The 27,058-nt window shown below is 44.7% G+C and overlaps 1 protein-coding gene across 1 annotated transcript in view; it reads right to left on the minus strand.

The window, feature by feature from the left end:
• The window catches only part of ADGB (androglobin), a 943,967-nt gene extending 917,825 nt beyond the window's left edge, over positions 1-26,142 (minus strand). Inside the window, exon 1 of the mRNA XM_063917880.1 lies at positions 25,948-26,142. Within this exon, the coding sequence (XP_063773950.1) occupies positions 25,948-26,021 (74 nt within the window). The 5' untranslated portion in view covers positions 26,022-26,142. The remainder of the gene's footprint in view (positions 1-25,947) is intronic.
• Positions 26,143-27,058: the final 916 nt, after the last annotated feature.

A 27,058-nucleotide genomic window follows, 5' to 3' on the forward strand; every position in this document is an offset into this window, starting at 1 on the left:
ACCGGGTATACTACTGGGCGAATCCGCAACCGGGCGGACGGAGACCATACCGCAGGAGGTTCAATAAATTTAATAAACAATCTGGACGATCATCTCAAGATACTGACACCTCCAGTGGAACTTCTCACAGTGAAGCAGAACTACCAAGCACCAGTCGCACCAATTCCAGAGGTCGTTCCCCTTTAGGGGTAAAAACGAGAGCAAAGGAGGACGGCGCAGAAGACAAAGAACCAGACGTGGCGGCCAATGCCAAAGGGAGACCAAAGCGAGCTGCAAAAACAACAAAGAAATGATATATAATTTATCATCACGCACATTGACTGACATTGAGACTGCGGTGTTGAGTAAAGGTTTGAATTTTGTTCCGACTAACCCCCATAATAGTCTCAAAAGCAAAGTTGACCTGAGTCGCCTTAACAGGCAACTGAGACTGAAAGAATTCTTTAGTAAAAATGACTCTGATAAACCTTTAACTAAAATTGATAAACCAGCATGTCCTGTTAAACCAAAATCTAACTTTGACCCCTATTCTTCCAACACAGCCATAAAAGCTTTCACTAGAACTGTCACTAATTGTATTGATTTATGTGAAAAAGAAAATGTCACTAGCACCATGAATTTATCACCTGCTGAATGGCAGGCATTGCGTGATCTTGCGACCTGTAATGACATAACAATACGCCCTGCCGATAAAGGTGGGGGCATTGTGGTGCAAGACTTATGTGATTATAGAGATGAAGCTTACAGACAGTTATGTGATGATAATGTGTATACCAAGCTAGAGGCTGATCCCACTGCTATGTATCTAAGGGAGCTTGAGGATGTCTTGCTGTCTGCGGTTGAGGCTGGACATATTACTGAATCTGTAAAGAATGCTTTGTGTTGTAATTATCCACGGGTACCCGTATTCAATATGCTTCCCAAATTGCATAAAAACAGTGAGAAGCCACCTGGCAGACCCATTGTGTCTGCCAGGGACTCCTTGTACTATCAAGTATCCAAATATCTTGACTTTTACCTCCAGCCGGTAGTTCAGAATCAATCTACATATCTGAAAGACACGACAATGTTTTTGCATAAACTCAGATCTTTTGGTGTTATACCTGAAGACTGCTGGCTAGGCACTATTGATGTAGTAAGCCTATACACTAGTATTCCTCATGACAGGGGACTCGAGGCTGTACGAAGTTTGATTACCAATAACACCCTCTATCTTGGTCCTAATGTGGATTTTTTCTTGCAACTTTTGAGGTTGGTTTTGGAGAGAAATTATTTTATTTTTAACAATGAATTTTTCCTGCAGACCCGGGGTTGTGCGATGGGATCTTGTGTCGCACCAACCTACGCGAATGCTTTCATGTTCCTAGTTGAACACCAACTGTTCTTTGATGACCAGGACCTGGCCAATCTCATACCCCTATATACAAGATATATAGACGACGTGTTCCTCCTATGGAGGGGCACAGAGGAGGAATTCACTAATATGATGTCACTGGCCAACACTAGGGACAGACACATCAAGTTTACGTGGAACATTCAAAAGGAAAACATACATTTTTTAGATGTAGAGGTAAAAATACGTGGTGTTGACTTCAGTACATCTATTTACCAGAAACCCACTGATTGCAACAATATGCTGCATGCCTCCAGCCACCATCCGAGCTCCCTTAAAAGAGGTCTCCCCTATTCGCAATTCTTACGGGTTCACCGCATTTGCAGTGATCCTGTTGATGAGGTGAATAAAATGGAACTTATGACTAAAAAATTTCTAGAAAGGGGGTACAGCAACAAGGATTTACAATCAGCTAAAATTAAGGCACTCAAAGCACCTAAAGTAAAGAATATCACCTGTCCCAAACCTAATAAAATAGACACTACCATGATTTGGGTCAACAATTACACGGTATCTACTAAGACCATTGTCAGTACCGCTAAAAGGGTTTGGCCAGTAGTCCAAGCAGACCCAGACCTTGCAGAATTGTCTGAAAGTGCGTTACTACCTTGTTATACAAGGGGTAAAAACATCGGGGACCATGTGATACATGTTGACATTGCTAACATGTCACCCACATATCCTAAACACTTCATGACTAAAAAACCAGGAAACTACAGGTGCTTAGGTTGCACTACTTGCACCTATCTGGACACCGGCAATTATATCAGGCATCCACATAGTGGTAAACAGATCAAATTAAAACATGTTTTTACTTGCACCAGCAAATATGTGATCTACTGCATTAGGTGCCCTTGCAGCTTATATTACATAGGCAAAACGGTGTGCCAGTTCAAAGAAAGAATGGCACAACACCGCAGTGCCATTAAGCAGATATTGGAAGGGAAAAACATAGATCAGCCTGTTGCCAAACATTTTAAAACTTGCAAGCACAGTCTCTCCTCATTACGCTACATGATGTTGGACCATGTCAAGGAAGATATCAGGGGGGGTGATAGAGGAAAGATCCTTCTGCAGTTAGAAATTAAATGGATACATCTTTTGAATACTGTTTCCCCGCATGGACTGAATGAAATGATTTCCTTTAATTGTTTCTTATAATGGTTATGTTGCTATTTTTTGTAGTATTGCTGTAAGATCATTTGTAGTAATGTCCGTTTGTACAATGTATCATTGTAACCATGGTAACGGTTTTTACTTTCACTTTCATTTTCACTTTGTCCCAGTCACTGCTCAGGCGCCGTCTATTGGTGATGACGTCAGCAGCAGCAGCATGGGGAGTGTTTTTGCACTTACTTTCACTTTCACTTGGTGTTTCTTAACTGCATAAAGGTAAGCTTGATTTCTTGCATTTGTTATATACCTGACGAAGGATAATAAATCCGAAACGTTGTATTCAACCCAGGAGTGTCCGGGTTTCTTATTTGAATTAAGTCCACGAGTGCCGCCTACATACCATACTTATATCAAACTCAGAAGGAAGGCACCGGGCAAGATGTCTACATTTATTTGGCGGAGTGCCGAGTGTATCTTTACTCTACTATAGGTTGGACTGCCATATCCACACCATTGCTAAGGCAACCGCACTTCTTTGAACCAAGTGGGTCAGTATATTTTCTTTGATTTTATCCTGCACCTGACCGCACATCATGGATACGATACCAGAGGACGTTCCAGGATACAGAGCAACTACACTACTAACTGGGGAAATTCTATCCTTATCTGATATTGATGCCAACAGGATCCTGATTACAGACAAGCTGGCACAAACTACTGGAGTCAAAACCAGTGAACAAATCTATACTGATTTTCTGAGACTCAGAAACAGGGAAACTGATTTCTACCTACATGGAGTATGCTTATCGGACTATTTTCGGGAGAAAAAAATCCCCAGGGGCTTTCGCATTAAAAACATGCCCACCATTGGACGCTTCAACACAGATTTCTGTCGGAAATGGGCAGCCGTTTTAAATAAAGCCTCGTTTGACTTAATGCTGCTCGTCATTGAAGAATCCACAAGGGAGTTAGCCATCACCAGAGAGAAAATTAAAACTCTGGAGCAGAACAGCCTGGATGCTCTGATCTCAGATACTTCTGTGGACTGGATCGCTAAATTAAACACAGAGGTAGAAAAATACAGATCTGAATTAATTCAATTTAAAACCAAAAAATTGGCTACTGTCAATAGAGACTATGATGAGAACCGGGTATACTACTGGGCGAATCCGCAACCGGGCGGACGGAGACCATACCGCAGGAGGTTCAATAAATTTAATAAACAATCTGGACGATCATCTCAAGATACTGACACCTCCAGTGGAACTTCTCACAGTGAAGCAGAACTACCAAGCACCAGTCGCACCAATTCCAGAGGTCGTTCCCCTTTAGGGGTAAAAACGAGAGCAAAGGAGGACGGCGCAGAAGACAAAGAACCAGACGTGGCGGCCAATGCCAAAGGGAGACCAAAGCGAGCTGCAAAAACAACAAAGAAATGATATATAATTTATCATCACGCACATTGACTGACATTGAGACTGCGGTGTTGAGTAAAGGTTTGAATTTTGTTCCGACTAACCCCCATAATAGTCTCAAAAGCAAAGTTGACCTGAGTCGCCTTAACAGGCAACTGAGACTGAAAGAATTCTTTAGTAAAAATGACTCTGATAAACCTTTAACTAAAATTGATAAACCAGCATGTCCTGTTAAACCAAAATCTAACTTTGACCCCTATTCTTCCAACACAGCCATAAAAGCTTTCACTAGAACTGTCACTAATTGTATTGATTTATGTGAAAAAGAAAATGTCACTAGCACCATGAATTTATCACCTGCTGAATGGCAGGCATTGCGTGATCTTGCGACCTGTAATGACATAACAATACGCCCTGCCGATAAAGGTGGGGGCATTGTGGTGCAAGACTTATGTGATTATAGAGATGAAGCTTACAGACAGTTATGTGATGATAATGTGTATACCAAGCTAGAGGCTGATCCCACTGCTATGTATCTAAGGGAGCTTGAGGATGTCTTGCTGTCTGCGGTTGAGGCTGGACATATTACTGAATCTGTAAAGAATGCTTTGTGTTGTAATTATCCACGGGTACCCGTATTCAATATGCTTCCCAAATTGCATAAAAACAGTGAGAAGCCACCTGGCAGACCCATTGTGTCTGCCAGGGACTCCTTGTACTATCAAGTATCCAAATATCTTGACTTTTACCTCCAGCCGGTAGTTCAGAATCAATCTACATATCTGAAAGACACGACAATGTTTTTGCATAAACTCAGATCTTTTGGTGTTATACCTGAAGACTGCTGGCTAGGCACTATTGATGTAGTAAGCCTATACACTAGTATTCCTCATGACAGGGGACTCGAGGCTGTACGAAGTTTGATTACCAATAACACCCTCTATCTTGGTCCTAATGTGGATTTTTTCTTGCAACTTTTGAGGTTGGTTTTGGAGAGAAATTATTTTATTTTTAACAATGAATTTTTCCTGCAGACCCGGGGTTGTGCGATGGGATCTTGTGTCGCACCAACCTACGCGAATGCTTTCATGTTCCTAGTTGAACACCAATTGTTCTTTGATGACCAGGACCTGGCCAATCTCATACCCCTATATACAAGATATATAGACGACGTGTTCCTCCTATGGAGGGGCACAGAGGAGGAATTCACTAATATGATGTCACTGGCCAACACTAGGGACAGACACATCAAGTTTACGTGGAACATTCAAAAGGAAAACATACATTTTTTAGATGTAGAGGTAAAAATACGTGGTGTTGACTTCAGTACATCTATTTACCAGAAACCCACTGATTGCAACAATATGCTGCATGCCTCCAGCCACCATCCGAGCTCCCTTAAAAGAGGTCTCCCCTATTCGCAATTCTTACGGGTTCACCGCATTTGCAGTGATCCTGTTGATGAGGTGAATAAAATGGAACTTATGACTAAAAAATTTCTAGAAAGGGGGTACAGCAACAAGGATTTACAATCAGCTAAAATTAAGGCACTCAAAGCACCTAAAGTAAAGAATATCACCTGTCCCAAACCTAATAAAATAGACACTACCATGATTTGGGTCAACAATTACACGGTATCTACTAAGACCATTGTCAGTACCGCTAAAAGGGTTTGGCCAGTAGTCCAAGCAGACCCAGACCTTGCAGAATTGTCTGAAAGTGCGTTACTACCTTGTTATACAAGGGGTAAAAACATCGGGGACCATGTGATACATGTTGACATTGCTAACATGTCACCCACATATCCTAAACACTTCATGACTAAAAAACCAGGAAACTACAGGTGCTTAGGTTGCACTACTTGCACCTATCTGGACACCGGCAATTATATCAGGCATCCACATAGTGGTAAACAGATCAAATTAAAACATGTTTTTACTTGCACCAGCAAATATGTGATCTACTGCATTAGGTGCCCTTGCAGCTTATATTACATAGGCAAAACGGTGTGCCAGTTCAAAGAAAGAATGGCACAACACCGCAGTGCCATTAAGCAGATATTGGAAGGGAAAAACATAGATCAGCCTGTTGCCAAACATTTTAAAACTTGCAAGCACAGTCTCTCCTCATTACGCTACATGATGTTGGACCATGTCAAGGAAGATATCAGGGGGGGTGATAGAGGAAAGATCCTTCTGCAGTTAGAAATTAAATGGATACATCTTTTGAATACTGTTTCCCCGCATGGACTGAATGAAATGATTTCCTTTAATTGTTTCTTATAATGGTTATGTTGCTATTTTTTGTAGTATTGCTGTAAGATCATTTGTAGTAATGTCCGTTTGTACAATGTATCATTGTAACCATGGTAACGGTTTTTACTTTCACTTTCATTTTCACTTTGCCCCAGTCACTGCTCAGGCGCCGTCTATTGGTGATGACGTCAGCAGCAGCAGCATGGGGAGTGTTTTTGCACTTACTTTCACTTTCACTTGGTGTTTCTTAACTGCATAAAGGTAAGCTTGATTTCTTGCATTTGTTATATACCTGACGAAGGATAATAAATCCGAAACGTTGTATTCAACCCAGGAGTGTCCGGGTTTCTTATTTGAATTAAGTCCACGAGTGCCGCCTACATACCATACTTATATATATATATATATATATATATATATTGAGAGAGAGAGAGAGAGAGAGAGAGAGAGAATCACATAGCCCGGCACTCCCCTGGTGGAATCCGTGCCCCGGTGCCCTCAGTGGGATAACTGACAGTAAAATGAACAAAAGCTGCGGCACTCAGGGTCTTGTATAGAAGCAGTGTAATGCTCAGAAATTACATCGGATTAATGTAATCCGATGTAATTTGTGAGCATTACACTGCTTCTATACAAGACCCTGAGTGCCGCAGCTTTTGTTAATTTTACTATATACTGTATGTATATATATATATATATATATATATATATATATAATAATAGAATTTTAATTACCTGAACGGTAAATCCTTTCCTCGTAGTCCATAGAGGATGCTGGGGTCCATATTAGTACCATGGGGTATAGACGGATCCACCATGAGCCATTGACACTTTAAGAGTTTAATGGTGTGGGCTGGCTCCTCCCTCTATGCCCCTCCTACCAGACTCAGTCTAGAAACTGTGCCCGAGGAGACGACATACTTCGAGAGAAGGAATTATAGATAGTGGCGAAATTCATACCAGGTCACACAACAGGCAAATCCGGTCAACATGCCGGAACAACTCAGCAACAGCTGAACAGTACTGAAACAGTAAATAACGCAGAACTTACCTAGGAACCAGGCAGTACTGAACAACAAAAACCAAAGCAGGAAAACGCAGCGCTGGGCGGGCGCCCAGCATCCTCTACGGACTACGAGAAAAGGATTTACCGTTCAGGTAATTAAAATCCTATTTTCTCTTATGTCCTAGAGGATGCTGGGGTCCATATTAGTACCATGGGGATGTACCAAAGCTCCCAGTACGGGAGGAAGAGCATGGAGGCTCCTGCAACACTGCTGGACCAAACTTGAGGTCATCAGAGGCCGAAGTATCGAACTTGTAAAACTTGGAAAACGTGTTCGACCCAGACCAAGTAGCAGCTCGGCAAAGTTGTACAGCTGAGACACCCCGGGCAGCCGCCCAGGAAGAGCCCACTTTACGAGTAGAATGGGCCTTTACAGATTTTGGACACGGCAATCCTGCCGTAGAATATGCATGCTGGATGGTGAACCTGATCCAGCGTGAAATCGACTGCTTAGAAGCAGGACACCCAATTTTCTTGGGATCATAGAGGACAAACAAGGAGTCAGTCTTTTGATGACGAGCTGTCCTCTTCACATAAATCTTCAAAGCCCTCACAACATCCAAGGCCTTTGAAGCAATTGAGGAGTCAGTAGCCACTGGCACCACAATAGGCTAGTTGATATGGAAAGCCGATACAACCTTAGGCAGGAACTGTGGACGAGTCCTAAGTTCCGCCCTATCTTCCAGGATAAAGCCCCCAATTCCGACACGCGTCGAGCAGAAGCTAAGGCCAACAAAGTGACCGCCTTCCACGTGAGAAACTTGATGTCAGCCTCCAGCAGAGGATCAAACCAAGCAGATTGCAGGAACTGCAGCACCACGTCCAGATCCCAGGGAGCCGTCGGCGCCACAAAGGGAGGCTGGATGTGTAGAACCCCTTTCAAAAAGGTATGAACCTCAGGGAGGACAGCCAATTGTTTTTGGAAGAAGATGGACAAAGCAGAGATTTGGACCTTAATGGAGCCCAATCTTAGACCCATATCCACACCTGCTTGCAGGAAAAGGAGCAAACGTCCAAGTTGAAACTACACCGCAGGAAATTTCTTGGATTCACACCAAGAAACATATTTTTTCCAAATACGATGGTAATGTTTAGACGTTACCCCCTTTCTAGCCTGTATCAGGGTAGGAATAACCTCACTTGGGATACCTTTCCGAGCTAAGATCTGGCGTTCAACCGCCATGCCGTCAAACGTAGCCGTGGTAAGTCTTGATAAGCGAACGGCCCCTCCAGTAGCAGATCCTCCCAAAGAGGTAAGGGCCTTGGATCTTCTAACAGAAGATCCAGCAGATCCGCGTACCAAGCCCTCCTTGGCCAGTCCGGAGCAATGAGGATTGCCAGAACCTTTGTTCTTCTCACCAGCTGAAGAACCTTTGGTATCAGAGGAAGTTTAGGGAACACATACACTGACTTGAACACCCACAGTGTCACCAGCGCGTCCATCGCCACTGCCTGTGGGTCTCTTGACCTGAAACAGTACCTCCCCAGCTTCTTGTTGAGGCGGGAGGCCATCATGTCTATGTGAGGAACCCCCCACCAACCGGTTACCTCCTCGAACACCTCCGGGTGGAGGCCCCACTCTCCCGGATGGAGATCGTGGCGGCTGAGGAAGTCTGCTTCCCAGTTGTCTACTCCCGGAATGAAGATTGCCGACATCGCCACCGCGTGTCTTTCTGCCCAGAGGAGGATTCTTGACACCTCTGACATGGCAGCCCTGCTCTTCGTTCCGCCTTGTCGGTTTATGTAGGCCATCGTGGTCACGTTGTCCGACTGCACCTGAACAGCTCGATCCTGTAGAAGGTGTGCTGCTAGCAGAAGGGCGTTGTACACGGCCCTTAGCTCCAGGATGTTTATTGGGAGAAGGAATTCTTGATTCGACCACCTTCCCTGAAAGGTTTCCCCCAGAGCGACTGCTCCCCAACCTCTTAGACTTGCATCTGTGTTTAAAAGGATCCAGTCTTGAATTCCAAACCTTCGGCCTTCCATAAGGTGTGAAAGTTGTTGCCACCAGAGGAGTGAAATCCTGGCCTTCGGAGACAGGCGTATCCTCTTGTGCATGTGTAGGTGAGATACAATACAAAAAAAGACAATAGTGTGTATTCGGGCGCAAAATGATCAGCCCAATCTAAATCCTCTCTAGATCCGCCCAAAATAACAGATCTCAAACAATAATCTAAACCATACAATATGAGGATAGATCAAAGGCGATGACAATATAATAAATATGAGTATACGTCACTTGTATGATAGGATGTCCTTTTCAAAAAGCCATTCTCTTTGATCGTCTCGCAAATTCCAGATAATGTACATGTGAAAGAAAAGAAAAAAAAAATGCACAAACATAGGTGGTATTGCTTGACACAAATGGATGAGAACCCGTGAGTATCCAGGAATTGGAACCCTGTTGTGTCAAAACCGATATTTGATAGAAGATAAGGATAGTAACTTGCCACCACTTCACAGTATACGTGGACGTACCGAAACTCACATATGTAAGAGCAAGACCAGGTGTATAAAGGTATCTTTGACACTGCACCTTGCGTGATATATTGGCAGAAAGGAAATTGCTCCAAATAGCGTACCCCACTCACTTTTAGAGGGGACTGATCCCACGTATAAAGGTTTCTTTTAAGCCAGGATCAAACACGACATCAAAAAATCCAACAAGTTTATTTGTTCATAGGCATACAGAATCCATAAAGAGGCAATCTGACACTTTTCTAAAAAAAATTCCACTCTCCAGTATGTTAATAACATGCAGGTCAGATGAAAAAGAGATAAAGACTGGTGCAATCTGGACTTACATCAGTACTGACATGTTGAACATACTTCTAAGATGTCAGAACATACTTCTAAGATGTCACAAATTAAAAAGTAAAAACTCACTGTCTGGTAGCACCAACGGCGTTTCGACCAACTTGGGTCTTTTTCAAGGTGTATGTCCAGACAGTGAGAGTACAAATATTTATACTCCTATACAGAAAATTATGTTATTCAAGTGCATGATGGGTAACAATTTGTTTAAAAACCAGAAAATGAGCCTAAAATATACTTAAAAGACACTTTACCCATTACCACACTATAAAGGGTTCCAATTCCTGGATACTCACGGGTTCTCATCCATTTGTGTCAAACACCTATGTTTGTGCATTTTTTTTTCTTTTCTTTCACATGTACATTATCTGGAATTTGCGAGACGATCAAAGAGAATGGCTTTTTGAAAAGGACTTCCTATCATACAAGTGACGTATACTCATATTTATTATATTGTCATCGCCTTTGATCTATCCTCATATTGTATGGTTTAGATGTGTAGGTGAGAGCCCGACCACTGGTCCAATAGGTCCAGCTGAAAAGGTCGAGCATGAAACCTGCCGTACTGCAGAGCCTCGTATGCGGCAACCATCTTCCCCAGAAGACGGATGCATTGATGAACCGATACCCGGGTAGGTTTTAAGACATCCCGGACCATTGCTTGAATCACCAATGCCTTCTCCACCGGGAGAAAAACCCTCTGTACTTCCGTGTCGAGGATCATTCCCAGGAAAGACAGCCTCCTTGTCGGTTCCAGATGAGACTTTGGAAGGTTCAGGATCCAACCGTGCTTCCTGAGCAGCTGTGTCATGAGCGCAATGGAACGCAACAACCTCTCCCTGGACGACGCCTTGATCAGGAGATCGTCCAGATATGGAATTATGTTCACCCCTTGCTTGCGGAGGAGAACCATCATCTCTGCCATCACCTTGGTGAAGATCCTTGGTGCTGTGGAGAGGCCAAACGGCAGCGCCTGGAACTGATAGTGATCGTCCAACAGTGCAAACCGGAGATATGCCTGATGCGGCGACCAAATGGGAATGTGGAGGTAAGCATCCTTGATGTCCAGCGACACCAGGAACTCCCCCTCCGTGAGTCCTGAGATGACAGCTCTCAGAGATTCCATCTTGAATTTGAACTCCCTGAGATAAGGGTTCAAAGACTTTAAGTTTAGAATAGGCCGTACCGAACCATCCGGTTTTGGTACCACAAAAAGATTTGAATAATAATCCTTGTTCCACTGCTGAGGTGGAACTGGAACAATGACCTCTGACACCATCAATTTTCTGATGGCCGCCAGAAGAATTGTCCTGTCTGCCAGCAGAGCTGGCAAGCCTGACTTGAAGAAACGGTGAGGAGGGGGATCTTGAAACTCCAGTCTGTACCCCCTGGACACTATATCCAGGACCCAGGGGTCCAGGCCCGACGACACCCAGATATGGCTGAATTGCCGGAGTCTTGCCCCCACCTGACCTTCCTCCAGGCCTAGCTGAGGACTTAGGGGTATCAGAAGCGGGCTTCTGGGCTTGGGAGCCTGCGGGAGCAGATTTCTTTCCCTTGGCATGACCACCTCTGAAGAAGGTGTTCGAAGGCTTGTTCTTTCTAGACCTCGCAGCCCAAAAGGACTGTGACGTGGCTGGTGTAAAAGGCTTCTTCGTAGCCGGTGCAGCTAAGGGGAGAAAAGGAGACTTACCCGCGGTAGCTGTGGCAATCCACATATCCAGCACCTTCCCAAAGAGAGCCTGACCCTTGTATGGTAGGCCCTCCACACACTTCCTGGATTCCGCGTCCGCAGACCAGTTGCGCAGCTAGAGACCTCTGCGAGCCGAGACGGACATGGAGGAGATCCCCGCAGCCATTGAACCCAGGTCCTTCATGGAATCCACCAGGAACCCTGCAGAATCCTGAATATTACATAAAAATAAATCAACGTCACCTTTGTCCAGCGTAGTCGGTTCCTCCTGCAGAGTGAATTGACCACCTGGCAATAGCTTTTGTAATCCAAGCACAGGCTATACTAGGCCGCAATATAGCCCCTGAAGCCGTGTAAATGGATTTTAGCGTAGCATCCACCTTGCGATCTGCCGAGTCCTTTAATGCGGTAGATCCCGGGACCGGTAATACCACCTGCTTGGACAGCCTGGATACAGAGGCATTGACTATCGGCGGGGACTCCCATCTCTTCCTATCTTCCTCTGGGAAGGGAAAAGCCACCAATACCCTCTTGGGAATCTGGAATTTCTTTTCCGGAGTTTCCCATGACTTTTCAAAGATAGCATTCAATTCTTTGGATGCCGGGAAGGTGAGGAGGGGCTTCTTATTATCCGTAAAGAAGGCCTCCTCCACCTGTTCCGGGGCTGTGTCCGAAATGTTTAAAACATCCCTAACAGCCTCAATCATCAACTGCACCCCCTCAACACATCCCCATCACCGTCTGCAGCATCAGAGTCGGTGTCCGTGTCATCCTGCAAAATTGCAAGCGAACGTTTATGAGAATGTACCGCAGGGGACCCCGAGGAGGCAGAATCAGACCATACCACCATAGAGGACTGGAGGACCTGAGTGGCATGCTCAGTCCTAGCAACTCTATCAGATATCTGAGAAATAGTCCCTCTCAGAGAGACTAACCATTCTGGCTCTCTAGCAGGGATCTGCGCTAAAACAGTGTAATCCTGATTACATGGAATGGAGTCTTCCTGGGAAGACAAATCCTCTTCAGCATATGAAACAGTGTCCCTAGACATGTTGTCCCACGCACTCAAACACCCCACAAACACACAGGGTATTATGTAGACAGTTTCCCCCCAAGAATGGCAGAGAGACACAGAGACTGGAGCCAACCCACACACAGCGCTTTTCAGGTAAAGGGTGTCCCTTCCCAGCGCTGACTGTGTCCCTTAATAGATGACACAGCCCTTAAGCAGCCTCCCCTCCCTTCTACAGCCCCCTGGTACCGTACAGACTGCTGGAGAATGCTCTGGAGGGACCTGGATCCAGTGAACCGTGACTGCAGGCAGGAAAAATGGCGCTGAACGCTGCTGGGTCCGCTCTGAGGAGAATCTCCGCCCCCTTCAATGGCGCTGTCTTCCCGCTCACATGAAGATTATACTGGCCCGAAGGATTGTGCTGACCTGGATCCGCAGACCCCGACATGCCTGAAACGACCAGTGTAGGGTCTGGAGCTGGCCCAGTGCGCTCCCTCCTAGCGCCGCACCAAGGTACCGCTGGGCCTTCCAGGAGTGCGGGTAAGACCACGCTCCTGACCCTGTAGCCGCCCTCTTCACACTGTCCCCCCGCTTGCAAGTGGGGACAGTGACTCACTCGCCGCTCTTCAGCTCCTAAGGGGGTGGCGGCTGGCTGCCGGGGCGAGCGTTCCCCTGCGGCGGGGCGCGATCAGACCCCTCTGAAGCCAGCGTCCAGTCAGCGGGAGCATTGGCTCAAGACCCCGCGGGGCGGACACTGCTCCACCCCCCACCCCACCCCCACCCCTCCCAGTCCCATGCTGCAGGGAGGCTGTTGGAAGAAAAACCTGAAAAGGAAGAAAAATACTCTTTACCAAGAGATCTCTGTAGAGCTCCCCTAGCTGTGACCGGCTCCTCCGGGCACATTTTTTAAACTGAGCCTGGTAGGAGGGGCATAGAGGGAGGAGCCAGCCCACACCATTAAACTCTTAAAGTGTCAATGGCTCCTGGTGGACCCGTCTATGCCCCATGGTACTAATATGGACCCCAGCATCCTCTAGGATGTAAGAGAAATACATACATATATATATATATATATATATTGAGAAATAGAAAAATTATTGCGCCACTTGTGTTTGCCAACGTTAAATGAACCTGAATATAAATGTAAACAATATCGATCTGACACTCCCTAGATATTTAAAAGGGCGTCTGCTTACCCCCTAACAGGGATGGCGGTTCCCTGTATATGAGAATTCAATGTAGTTGGGGGGGAGGGGGTTTTAGCGACCAATGGTGTCTAAAAGAGTCACACTTTAGGTGAATAATTTAAGAATAAAATGCAATTTATTAATATGTAAAATTTAAAATGACAGAACTTTTTCTAAAAAATGGGATAAAAACTATACATACAGATATATAATACCAGTTAAAAATGAATAAATAATAAAAAGATTCCTTAACTTGGTATGTAGTCACTGCCAGATAGCCCAACGCGTTTCGTCCTTAAGACTTCATCAAGGGAAGTCTTAAGGACGAAACGCGTTGGGCTATCTGGCAGTGACTACATACCAAGTTAAGGAATCTTTTTATTATTTATTCATTTTTAACTGGTATTATATATCTGTATGTATAGTTTTTATCCCATTTTTTAGAAAAAGTTCTGTCATTTTAAATTTTACATATTAATAAATTGCATTTTATTCTTAAATTATTCACCTAAAGTGTGACTCTTTTAGACACCATTGGTCGCTAAAACCCCCTCCCCCCCAACTACATATATATATATTGGTTAGTCCCAACTATTAGTGATGCCCAAATTCCTTAAAATCCTCTGACTAACCAATAACCTAGAGCGGAAGCCAGGGAAGATGTAGTCTGTCAGTTAGTGTTTGACATATATACAAAAGTATAAAATTATAATGCAGTACAAGGACATTGATATTATCTTAAGGGCTGTTGTTTACAGAACAAAAATCCCTCCATAAACTGACAGCTCTCACTTGAAATGTTATTGAACTTGGGTACATAAGAAACAACTCCCTGTCAGACTGTATAAAAGTCATAGAGACATTACATTTATTTAATATTCAGTTTGTCAAAAAACACATTCTTCAAATTGATGCTGTGCAGATTCTTAAATGTTTCACCTGCAGTAGCAATGGGCCTATCTTTTGCTTACATTCAGCTGGCATGTCCACAGTATATGTGTCACTTTATATCCAAATCAAGCTACTGAAAGCTACAAATAGATCAGGTTTTAGGTCAATCAATACATCTACCAGGAGTTGCTGTCCACATGGCAGTAGGACTAATGATATCATGTTAGTGGGAAAGTAGTAGGTAAAGCAAAGCCTGCAGTGTTAAACTTCAAACAACAATAAAAGCAATAGCAAACAAGGATGATGATGATGATGATGATGATGATGATGATGATGATGATGATGATGATCATCATAATAATATTTATTATAATAATCAGATCAACAACCCTTGATATTCCGTAAAGTAAATTATTTTATGTCTATTGAGTTCATTTTCTGCATTAGTTACAATATTACACTTATTTTGTTTATCATTAGGTATTTCCTTGTCTGTACTTCACAGCAAGGAAATGAGCAAAGTATCAGAACACGGAGATATTTTCCTCCTGATTTAGCTTGGTCGTTCAGGCAACTGTTATGTTTCCCAACTGGAAGTAACGTCAATACTTCTGCATAAAGTAAATCTATAACAGGATTTGGTAAACTAGCATCAGATGAGACAACCAACAACGTACGGTGTGCGCATGTGTGCGTGTGTGTGTGTGTGTGTGTGTGTGTGTGTGTGTGTGTGATACAGAATAAAGACTGTAAATGTTTTTTGTAAAGGTTCCGTTTCTCCATGATTACATCACAGCCCTGCCTCCATGATGAATGTTTAGCATTATATTTCATCTTATTCACAGCCAACTCTTAATAACAAGAAAAAGAATTGACTGAAAGAATAACCTCTGCATACTGTGTGTAAAAATGGGACTCAGTAGAAACACAGATTTAGAAGTTATGCAATAGGCTCTGATTTTGCAGGATTTTCAGAGAGATTGCCGTTAAATTTAAAGGGGCAATCAGTTATACAGCTGGTTCAGCCTTATAACTGATTGGTGCTTTAAATTACCGTATATACTCGAGTATAAGCCGACTTTTTCAGCACTTTTTTTTGTGCTGAAAAAGCCCCCTCGGCTTATACTCGAGTCAGTGCAGGGAGAGCAGTGTGACAGGGAGAGCAGTGTGAAGGAGGGACACGGAGCGCACAGCGCGCGCCTCTCCTGTGTCCCTCCTGCATCTCCGGCGGCCGCGGCGGGTCTATTAAAGGAAGTACCCATTTGTGAGCTCTGATTGGCTCACGAACCGGCAATTCCTTGAATAGACCCGCCGGAGATGCAGGAGGGACACAGGAAAGGCGCGCGCTGTGCGCTCCGTGTCCCTCCTTCAGAAGACAGCGCGGGAGCGACGGAGGGTACGTAACAGGCACTGGGGGAGCATATTTGGCACTTGGGGACGACGACATATGTAGCACTGAGGGGACTTATCTGGCACTATGAGGGGGCATATCTGGCACTATGAGGGGGCATATCTGGCAGCATGAGGGCATATCTGGCACATCTGGCACTGTGGGGCATATTTGGCAGCATGAGGGCATATCTGGCACTGTGGGGCATATCTGGCAATATGAGGGCATATCTGGCACTGTGGGGCATATCTGGCAGCATGAGGGCATATCTGGCACATCAGGCACTGTGGGGCATATCTGGCAATATGAGGGCATATCTGGCACTGTGGGGGCATATCTGGCAGCATGAGGGCATATCTGGCACTGTGGGGCATATCTGGCAGCATGAGGGCATATCTGGCAGCATGAGGGCATATCTGGCACATCAGGCACTGTGGGGCATATCTGGCAGTATGAGGGCATATCTGGCACTGTGGGGGCATATCTGGCAGTATGAGGGCATATCTGGCACTGTGGGGCATATCTGGCAGTATGAGGGCATATCTGGCAGCATGAGGGCATATCTGGCACATCTGGCACTGTGGGGATATCTGGCAGCATGAGGGCATATCTGGCACATCAGGCACTGTGGGGCATATCTGACAGTATGAGGGCATATCTGGCACTGTGGGGGCATATCTGGCAGTATGAGGGCATATCTGGCACTGAGGGCTGTGTACGGCTAGAGCTGCATTTCCCACCCTAGGCTTATACTCGAGTCAATAAGTTTTCCCAGGTTTTTGTGGTAAAATTAGGTGCCTCGGCTTATATTCGGGTCGACTTATACTCGAGTATATACGGTAAGTGGCAGTCTCACTGAAATCTTGCCAGTTCCAGAAAATTGCAATCTATTATAAAAACCCCTAAGTCTGGCCATTTAAAAATCTCAGGCCATATTTGGTCCTTATCTCTTTTCAAGATGTAGGGTAACCTTATATCTTTACCAAAAAAATTTCCTAAAAAAGGGGTTCTCAACTCCATTCCCCAAATACCACCAACAGGTAAGGTTTTGTAGATTTCTTTAATCATGAGTTCATCTATTTTGCTGGGTCAGTAATTATCACCTGCTTCCACAGACAGAAATCTTAAAATATATGTTAATGTTGAGAAGCACTACTCTACACTATTAAGGTGTGTACAAATGGTGAGATTTGGGCTAACCCCGATTCTCACTATGCGATAGTGGCTAGGTCGGTATTGCAAGCATGTAATGACTGTGCTTGCGATACTAACTATGGTGGTCATTCCGAGTTGTTTGCTCGTTGCCGATTTTCGCTATGCTGCGATTTGTTGCTAAATGCGCATGCGCATGACACACAGGGCGCATGCGCTTAGTTATTTAACTAAAAACGTAGCAGTTTTGCTGTTGTTCGAGCGGCGCTTTTCAGTCGCACTGCTGATCGGTGAATGATTGAGAGGAAAGGGGCGTTTCTGGGTGGTAACTGAGCGTTTTACGGGAGTGTGCTAACAAACGCAGCCATGTCAGGGAAAAACGCGGGAGTGTCTGGAGTAACGGGGGAGTGGCTGGCCGAACGCAGGGCGTGTTTGTGACGTCAAACCAGGAACTAAACGGACTGAGCTGATCGCAATCTAGGAGTATGTCTGGAGCTACTCAGAAACTGCAAGAAAATATTTATTAGCAGTTATGCTAATCTTTCGTTCGCTATTCTGCTAAGCTAAGATACACTCCCAGAGGGCGGCGGCCTAGCGTGTGCAATGCTGCTAAAAGCAGCTAGCGAGCGAACAACTCGGAATGAGGGCCTATGTGCGATTTTGGCTAAGTGTCAATATTTACTATCTTTTCTACGAGATAGTCAAAATGTATTTGCCTGCACAGTCTATCTAGGCTTGTGATGCCGACCGTGCGTGACCGCGCATCGGCCTCGCATCGGGATCGCAAGGTGAAAGTCACCTTGAAATCTGCACTAACTTTTCTTACGATTTTGACTATATAGTCAAAATCGTTAGAAAAAATCTCACCGTGTGTACACACCATTAGCCATACCAACTAGTTAGTGCATGTCCTCTTGTCCTACTACTTCTCTTTCTTTGTAGAATGCTTCCCTCCTGTAAAAGCACTGATATACTTGAAAGTTTCTATGATGTGCCATTCTCGCTACTTTGCTCCAGATGTGCCTTTCTGCCTACTTTCCTCCAAGTTATAATATATTCCCTTCCTGGAAAATGTTCTAATGTAATCACTGCACAATATTAGTAGTCCTCCTTACAATCTCAAATCTATTTATGTCCTTTGGGAAATATGCAGCGGGATGTAATGGAGTCCAAAATCGCCAGAGGTGCGGGATGCCATCGTGGACATTTCTTTTTAAAGAGGCAATCATTTACAAGGCATGGTTTTGCCTTGTAAGTGTTTGCCCATAAAAAAAAGCTGCATACAATCAGGCCCTATGGAGGAATCCCGCCCCGCTCAACAGACCCCACCCCCTTATAAGACCGCACCTCGATTAGGGTTGCTTCCATAAATTTCCCGGGCTGGTTTTCCATCCCAATTTGCCCCTGATCTACAGTATATAGTGGCATCACCACCTTACTCTGCTACTAATTGCATTACCTATATGATTTACATTCTGACTTTCCCTTTAATTTCCTGTATTGTCTGCCTATTGTGTAGTCACCAGAAGTAGTGATTCATACAGTAGTCCCTTTCCTTGGATGTAATAGCTTTAGCGTCATTAACAGTTTTTCAGCCTTAAGATCCACTAGCAAGATTTAGCATTGTTTGGCAATGAACTGCATTTGCCACACTTTTGAACATTTCTCAACTCTACCCAGGATCATCAATCATTTTGTTAATGTCATCCTGGTCTGTCTAATGTGTTAAATTACTATGTGTCATTTTTAAGAAGGCATACTTTCCCTTAAATATATAAAGAGGACTGATCCAAGCAAAGATCATTGGTGTACTATACTGGAACCTCTGGGGGAGTACCTGGTTGTTAGAACTGGGCTCACTAGATGACCTAAGGTACCTTTAGGGTTCAAGATCACATAGACAAGTCAACATGGAAGATACAAATGTACATATCTTATAGATTTCAAATACAATGTGTTCCTTGGAGGAGACAGCACTCCAAGGATGTAGTTATGTTATGTGACCGCCCACAAGTGCCAAACCCCCCCCCCCCACTCCCCACCGGCAATCTAAAGGTCGGGATCCTGGCGTCGGTATGGTGACTGGCAGGATCCTAAACGCCTGTCACCAGAACCCAACTGCTCCATACCATAGGTTTTGACCAATGTCACAGCAGCCAGCAGTTCTCCAAAGAACATTTCTTTTTATTCCCCTTAAGATTCCCAAACCACTCCGTGCCTACCACGGCTGATACCATATTCACAGCTATCCTGTGAGCGGCTAAATCCCCAAGAGTGCTGTATGGGACATGTGGAGGCCATCCTCTCACTTTGCTAGGTGCCCCTGCATACAGAAGCCTCTGAGACTACCTCTGCTCTTGGTGGAACAAGAGTTCTGTATCTGGTAATAATGAGTCTTTCTTCATGTTAACTCCTTCCAGGCTTTTATTCAGCTAATTCTAACTTCCTGTTTTAAGTAGAAGGGCGGAAGGGACACACTGCCATTTATTGACTTCCTGTAAAAGCTCCGATACTGTAATTGACCTGATTCAGAAGATAATATGACATCATAGCTTCAAACAATGACGCCCCTGGCTCATGGTCACCCCAAATATGAATTATTACTTTTATCTGATACTAAAGCTATAATAATGGTACTGGATGAGTGATTTTTACAGCAGACATTAATATTCCATGTGTACACAAACCAATATACAGCAGCAATCCTATTCATTCAAGTAAAAAAAAATGCTTTCCACTTCAACTGTTAATTTAAACTGTGATAATAATATTTTAAGGAGCAGCAAATTAGAAACCGCTGCTTGAAATATCTGGAGTGCAAAGGATCACTGCCAAGTCTTAGTTATGATTAATAATTTGTTATTCAAAGTTTCTTTTCCTTAAATGTGATTATTTTCCGGAATTATTTCGGCATTGAACCCTAACCTTTTAACAATACCATTACTATATAAGGTATTTATATTTATACCTATAAACACACAAAAACCTGCAAAACATATACCTAAGTCAAATGTACATACTCTGCTCCCCAGCCATGCTGTAGTAATAAATATACAAAGCCAGAATTCCAGATAATAAGTGGCATCACAAAGCTTGTCAACGGGAATCCAGCTTAGTTATTACAATTTACCTACTGTATGTAAATAAGTTTTAACAGACACTAATATCAACTTTGTTTAAAGACAATTAAAGTAGATATCAGACTAGTCAGGGAGTACAGTAAAGTAGATATAAGACTAGTCAGGGAGTACAGTACTGTAGATATCAGACTAGTCAGGGAGTACAGTAAAGTAGATATCAGACTAGTCAGGGAGTACAGTAAAGTAGATATCAGACTAGTCAGGGAGTACAGTAAAGTAGATATCAGTCTAGTTAGGGAGTACAGTAAAGAAGATATCAGACTAGTCAGGGAGTACAGTAAAGTAGAGATCAGTCTAGTCAGGGAGTACAGTAAAGTAGAGATCAGACTAGTCAGGGAGTACAGTAAAGTAGATATCAGACTAGTCAGGGAGTACAGTAAAGTAGATATCAGTCTAGTCAGGGAGTACAGTAAAGTAGATATCAGACTAGTCAGGGAGTACAGTAAAGTAGATATCAGTCTAGTCAGGGAGTACAGTAAAGTAGATATCAGTCTAGTCAGGGAGTACAGTAAAGTAGATATCAGACTAGTCAGGGAGTACAGTAAAGTAGATATCAGTCTAGTCAGGGAGTACAGTAAAGTAAATATCAGTCTAGTCAGGAAGTACAGTAAAGTAGATATCAGACTAGTCAGGGAGTACAGTTGAGTAGTGGTCAGTAGGCTCTCAGACCAGACTGTCCTGAGAAGTATCTAACATGTGTAACATCAATAACTATAAGTTTCAAACTTGGGCAAAAAGTAGACTGTGAACCACAGGTTTGAATTCCTTTTCAACATATTTTTTTGTCTTTCAGGTAAAGAAGAGCCATAGGAATCTGTTAATTAATACAGCAAAAAAGTTGCAATGAGATGTGTGAACAGTTCATCACAGCTTTTGATAATGGAAGTTGAGCTGCTCTTGCTCTTTAGTTTTACCACTTAGCTAAGTCATTATTTCACTTTGTGAGTTGCCCTGAAGTTACAGGCCTGGTTCTTGGGCCCAAGTCAGAAAAGCATTCTTCCAAGCACAGGAGCATTGCCAGTCAAGTCTTATAGTAGGCCATGGTGGTAATGGGGACAGTGTCGTATTGGTGCATGAAGGGCCCAGTCGGGGAATGCAGTTGCAGAGGCCCATATTTAAGGGTGTGGCCAGTCTCCAGAGGTGGTGTGGCCAGGCACCACAGAGGTTTGGCTAACAACCATTAGAGAGCGCATGTCTGGGCCCCTTGATGAATATACATACAGTGAATGCTGCTAGTGCATGCATGATAATGTGCCAGAACAGCAATGCACTGTAGAAAATACACCACAGTCCTGTGCTGTATAAAGTAAAATATCTATAATGTATAATTCAAGTGCACAGTCTGGATGGAAACTGATCTCTAGAAGACGAGGTGGACCCACCAGGAGTTTCCACTGCACCCCTGTGGGCCAATCCAAACCTGGATGGGGAAGGCTTCACAATTACAAAACTGCTCACGGCAAAATCCACTTAACATGGGAATTCACATAAGTACAAAGCAACAGTCAAGTGCAATCTAGTACATGCTGAAATGTAAATGGCTGTTAGTTGTTTTATTGATTTCCAAGAGTCTTTTTATCTAGCATTTAAAAGGAAAGGTGTAAAGTTTTCACCACTACTTACTGAAGATTCCATTAGAAATGTCAGGCTTAACAGAACATTGAAACCAAACAGCACAAATGCAAAAAACATATAGATCTAATTAGGGGCAAAAGCACAAACCAACCAGCATCCTCACAGGGTGATATGGATGATACTTTGCTACAAATGATTGTACAAGAATGATGTTCTTTTGGTCAGCTAAAGAATAGAGATTTGTATACTGACACAGTATGGAGAAACAAGATGTTTGTTTTTGACACATAACATGGTATTATCTTCTATTTATATGGTGCCACAATGTTTCCACAGCACCACATGTAGTGCAAAACAGGCCAGACAAGAACATAACTTACATATATACATAATGTCAGTGTTTAAATGACATAAAAACATAGAGAAAACAGAAGATGGCCCTGTGGGTGTGGTTTGTTTTATCGACAGTATCTAGGTCGACAATGTTTAGGTCGACCACTATAGGTCGACAGTCACTAGGTCGACATGGATGGAAGGTCGACAGGGTTTCTAGGTCGACATGTGCTAGGTCGACAGGTCTAAAAGTCGACATGGGGATTTTTTTATTTTTTTTGTGTCGTTTTCTTCGTAAAGTGACCGGGATCCCAAATTAGTGCACCGCGTCACCTCGCATGGCTCGCTTCGCTCGCCATGCTTCGGGCATGGTGCCTCGCTCCGCTACCGCTTTGCTCGGCACACTTTACCGTTCCAATCGTAGTCCACGTGGATCGTTAAGTATGAAAAAATCCCCCCCCCCCCCAAAAAAAGTGAAAAACTCATGTCGACCTTTAGACCTGTCGACCTAGCACATGTCGACCTAGAAACCCTGTCGACCTTCCATCCATGTCGACCTAGTGACTCGACTTATAGTGGTCGACCTAAACATTGTCGACCTAGACACTGTCGATCTTCAGACCGGATCCCGGCCCTGCTGCCTAAAGAATACAATCTAGGGTAGTGGAGTCAGGGGTACTCAGGCCCTCCCTGTGCCGCGTCCGCCACTCCCTCCGCATAGGCGCATGCCATCATAAAGTGGAGCGCCCTAAGTATGCTCCAAGCAGTGATACAGGTCCCACAGCTCCTAAAACGGCACTGTGGGAGACGTCATGACATCTCTCACCATACAGTGCGGGAGGCGGAGGAGGGTGGATGCAGGTAAGCATAGCAGGTTCTTTTCCCGGAGCATCCTGCCTTTCTGATTTATCTAATATCATTTATATTTATTTTCAAATGTATAGGTTGGAGGGGACTGATTGCGTGTGGAAGGCATTCTGAAGGGCAGCGTGGGTGGAGGTAATGAGGGAGGAGAGAATGAAATGAGTGGGAGGGTGAGTGCAAATGAGGTAGATGGCTTTGTAAGCCAGTGTCAGGAGGTTAAGTTTCATTCTGTGGGAAACACAGTTGAGTCAGTGCAGCGACTGGCAAAGGGGGGCATGAGAGATAAAATGAAGCTGCTGGAAATGTTAAGGGTAAACAGAAGAGGGATGAGGTGGGAGACTGAGAGGCCAAGAGCCCAGAGGAGTAGGTCGCAGTAATCTAGGCAGGAGATGATGAGGGCGTGGCTGAGGGTTTTAGTGGCCTCCAGTGTGAGAAAATACCTGCTGACTTCTAATGCTGGCCATACACTAGGTCGATATCGTGTACGAATACACAATATCGACCTATCATTCGACCCATTGCATGCACATTGTGCATGTTAATGGGTGCGAATATGATACCAAGCGTAGTCCAGTGGGTCGTGCGTCGCATAACCTGATCATATGTGATGCACATATGATCAGCCGATCACAGCCCCCGGCAATTGCGGAGGTACAATAAATTGTACGGTGCAAAATCACCATACTATCTATCGCATGCCCTGCGGCTGGCAGGGAGATCATTAGTACGACTCGCATCTAATGCCAGTCGTACTAATGTATGGCCAGGGTAACTTGTATTTCACAAGTGTATCATACGTCCCAACATTTGGAGTTATTCAGAGATGGACATAAATCTTGCTTCCCGCAGCAAGATCTGCGTCTATCTCCTAATATGGTTGGGGCCACACAGCACAGTGCAAGGCCGCCCAGCATGTGTGTGGTGCCACCTGACAATACATCCGCGATTTACGGTCGACCCCTGCCTTTGCAGCCTGGCTGTGCTGGCAGGCGGTCCGCTGACATTATTCTATCGAAGCAGCTGCGTGACATCAGGCAGCCATCCCGAAAATGCTCATAACAAGCCCCCGTTTCAGCCACCACGCCCCCGCAACACCGCCCCCTGAACGCCTGCAGCTGGCAATCACCTTTTGGCCTTCTAGGATGCAGCCACATGGAGAAGGGTCACACGCGCGCACTGCGGCCGGTGCCCATGCGCAGACCAGATGGACGTGGCCACTGTGTACAGACGCGCAGCTGCGTCTATCTCTGAATTGGCCCCACTGAGCAATGCAGAATAGGGACAAAATAATACCAGCGAACAAACGTCACAAACTCTGCCCAGCTGCTACCCAGAATGCCCACTTTTGGGGTGAAACTCTGCCTACTTTCTCATCAGCTACACAGTTTTCATCAATGCATTTACTGATAGTGGTAGCACAGTGGTGCTCAAACTGTGTGCCGTGGCACCCTGGGGTGCCGCGAGACACTTGCAGCGGTGCCTCAGGTTGGTGGTCCAGGATCAATTCAAATTATTTATGGTCAATGTAATAGGCTAAACCAGTGCTGGTGCTGCCAATCATAAAATATGTGGACAAACAGAAGCAATTCCTGTCCCTCTCCTCACAATTGACCCTAAAGCGGGGTACACATGGAGAGATCCGTGGTTAAATTCTAAGCAATCTGACTAGATTGTTTAGAAATTAAGCAGTCAGATTGCTTAGAATTTAAGCACGGATCTCTCCGTGTTTAGGGTGCCGGCGACAGCGATGCACGGTCCCGCGTCGCTATCGCCGCCTCTGGATTTGGCATGCATGCATGCCAAATCTAGTGAGATCGCTCATTTCACCACTGGGGAAAATGAGCGGTCCCCCCGCACCCCCCCCCCCCTTCTCCCCATCCCTCGCTCAGCACACATCGAGCTGAGCAGGAGGAGAGATGTGTGCTTAGCAGTCTGTGCTACGTAGATCGCTCAGCACAAATCTCCTCCGTGTGTACGGGTCTTAAGGATGACATATAAACACAGTTTACTTAATGTTTCTTTCTAAATTTCTCAACAAGACATTTTTGGCCTAGGGGTGGCGTGAAAAAAAAAATCTTATACTCTAGGGCGCTCTGATTCAAACAAATTTGAGACCCACTGTGGTAGCCAGTGTCGGACTGGGGCATGTATGGCCCACCGGGGGAATACCGGGGTAGAGGTCCATATTTAGGGGTGTGGCCAGTCTCTCGAGGGGGTGTGCCCAACCGTCACATTGGTTTGCCTAACCATTTTGCATGGGTTGGTCCCCTAGATAAATATATACAGTAAATACTGTAGTGCATGCATGATAATGTACTAGATTAGTAACAGCCTAGCCTGGAACCTGATCCCTAGAGGAGGGGGTGGTCCCCCAGGCAGTAGGGCCCACCGGTGGTTTTCCCCGTACCCCTGTGGGCCAGTCCAACCCTGGTGGCAGCATAAATATGTTGGTGCCGGTATCCCCCATACTGACTGAACAATGCAGCACAAACGTGGGGGTGCTGAAAGAGCACACACTGACTCCAATACTCTCTGCCAATTAGTAAAAGTCACCATATGAATCTGTTGTGAATTTGTATGGAAAACACTGTGTACTGCACCACGTCCCATCCCCGGCACTACCCGCCATCCTACTCCCCAGAGTCACTCACTCTCTCGGTGTTTGCCCAAACGCAGAGTTCATTCGGTGGGCAGACTCCTTCTTTTTAGCTTGTTTAGACGACATGGTAACGACTGTGTTGCGGCTCCGCAGTCGGTCACTGCACTGTGTAGTCAGTATAAAGAGCGGCGCGTCTTTCGGTTGCTAGGAGACGGCTGTTGCACACTGCTAGATCTATGAGTCGGGAGCCCGCACCAGCAGGCGAGCGTTTTCCCCGGTCACGTGGTAAGGTGGCTGCTGCACAGTGAGATGTACAGTATTATGAAAAGAAAGTGGCTTCTGTATTCCCATTTCCCCTGCTCCCCCTTTACGTATATGTCATTTTGGACTTGTTGGAAGTATACGGAAGAACAACGTTTACATGCAAGTGAAAGAATAGTATTTTGTGCGTGTTTCGTTCTGCAGACTTATGTATTTGAAAATAGTGAAGGGCCGGCATGGCATTTATTACGCGATGACAGGGACCACCTACACTGTACAATACATCCAAGTTTGTTTTCATAGTAAATAAAAAGGAGCTGAGGGTGTTTAGTGTGTTATTGTACAAGTTATACTGTACGGTGTAACACCATGATTAACCTCTCCTGTCACTTGGGGGTGATGTATCAAACCTTGGAAAGCGATAAAGTGGAGAGGGTAAAAGTATCAACCAATCAGCTCCAATTGTCATTTTTGAAACAGCCTGGAACATGACACTTGCGAGCTGATTGGTTTGTAATTTATATTTTGCTACTATAACTTTTGCCAAGACTTGATACATCTACCCCTGATGAGATCCCTGTGATACTAACACCCATTAATGGGGGTAATTCCAAGTTGATCGCAGCAGGAATTTAGTTAGCAATTGGGCAAAACCATGTGCACTGCAGGGGAGGCAGATTTAACATGTGCAGAGAGAGTTAGATTTGGGTGGGTTATATTATTTCTGTGCAGGGTAAATACTGGCTGCTTTATTTTTACACTGCAAATTAGATTTCAGATTGAACACACCCCACCCAAATCTAACCCTCTCTGCACATGTTATATCTGTCTCCCCTGCAGTGCACATGGTTTTGCCCAATTGCTTACTATATTCCTGCTGCGATCAACTTGGAATTACCCCC

This window comes from Pseudophryne corroboree, chromosome 4 (assembly GCF_028390025.1).
Source record: "Pseudophryne corroboree isolate aPseCor3 chromosome 4, aPseCor3.hap2, whole genome shotgun sequence".
NCBI classification, from domain to species: Eukaryota; Metazoa; Chordata; class Amphibia; order Anura; family Myobatrachidae; genus Pseudophryne; species Pseudophryne corroboree.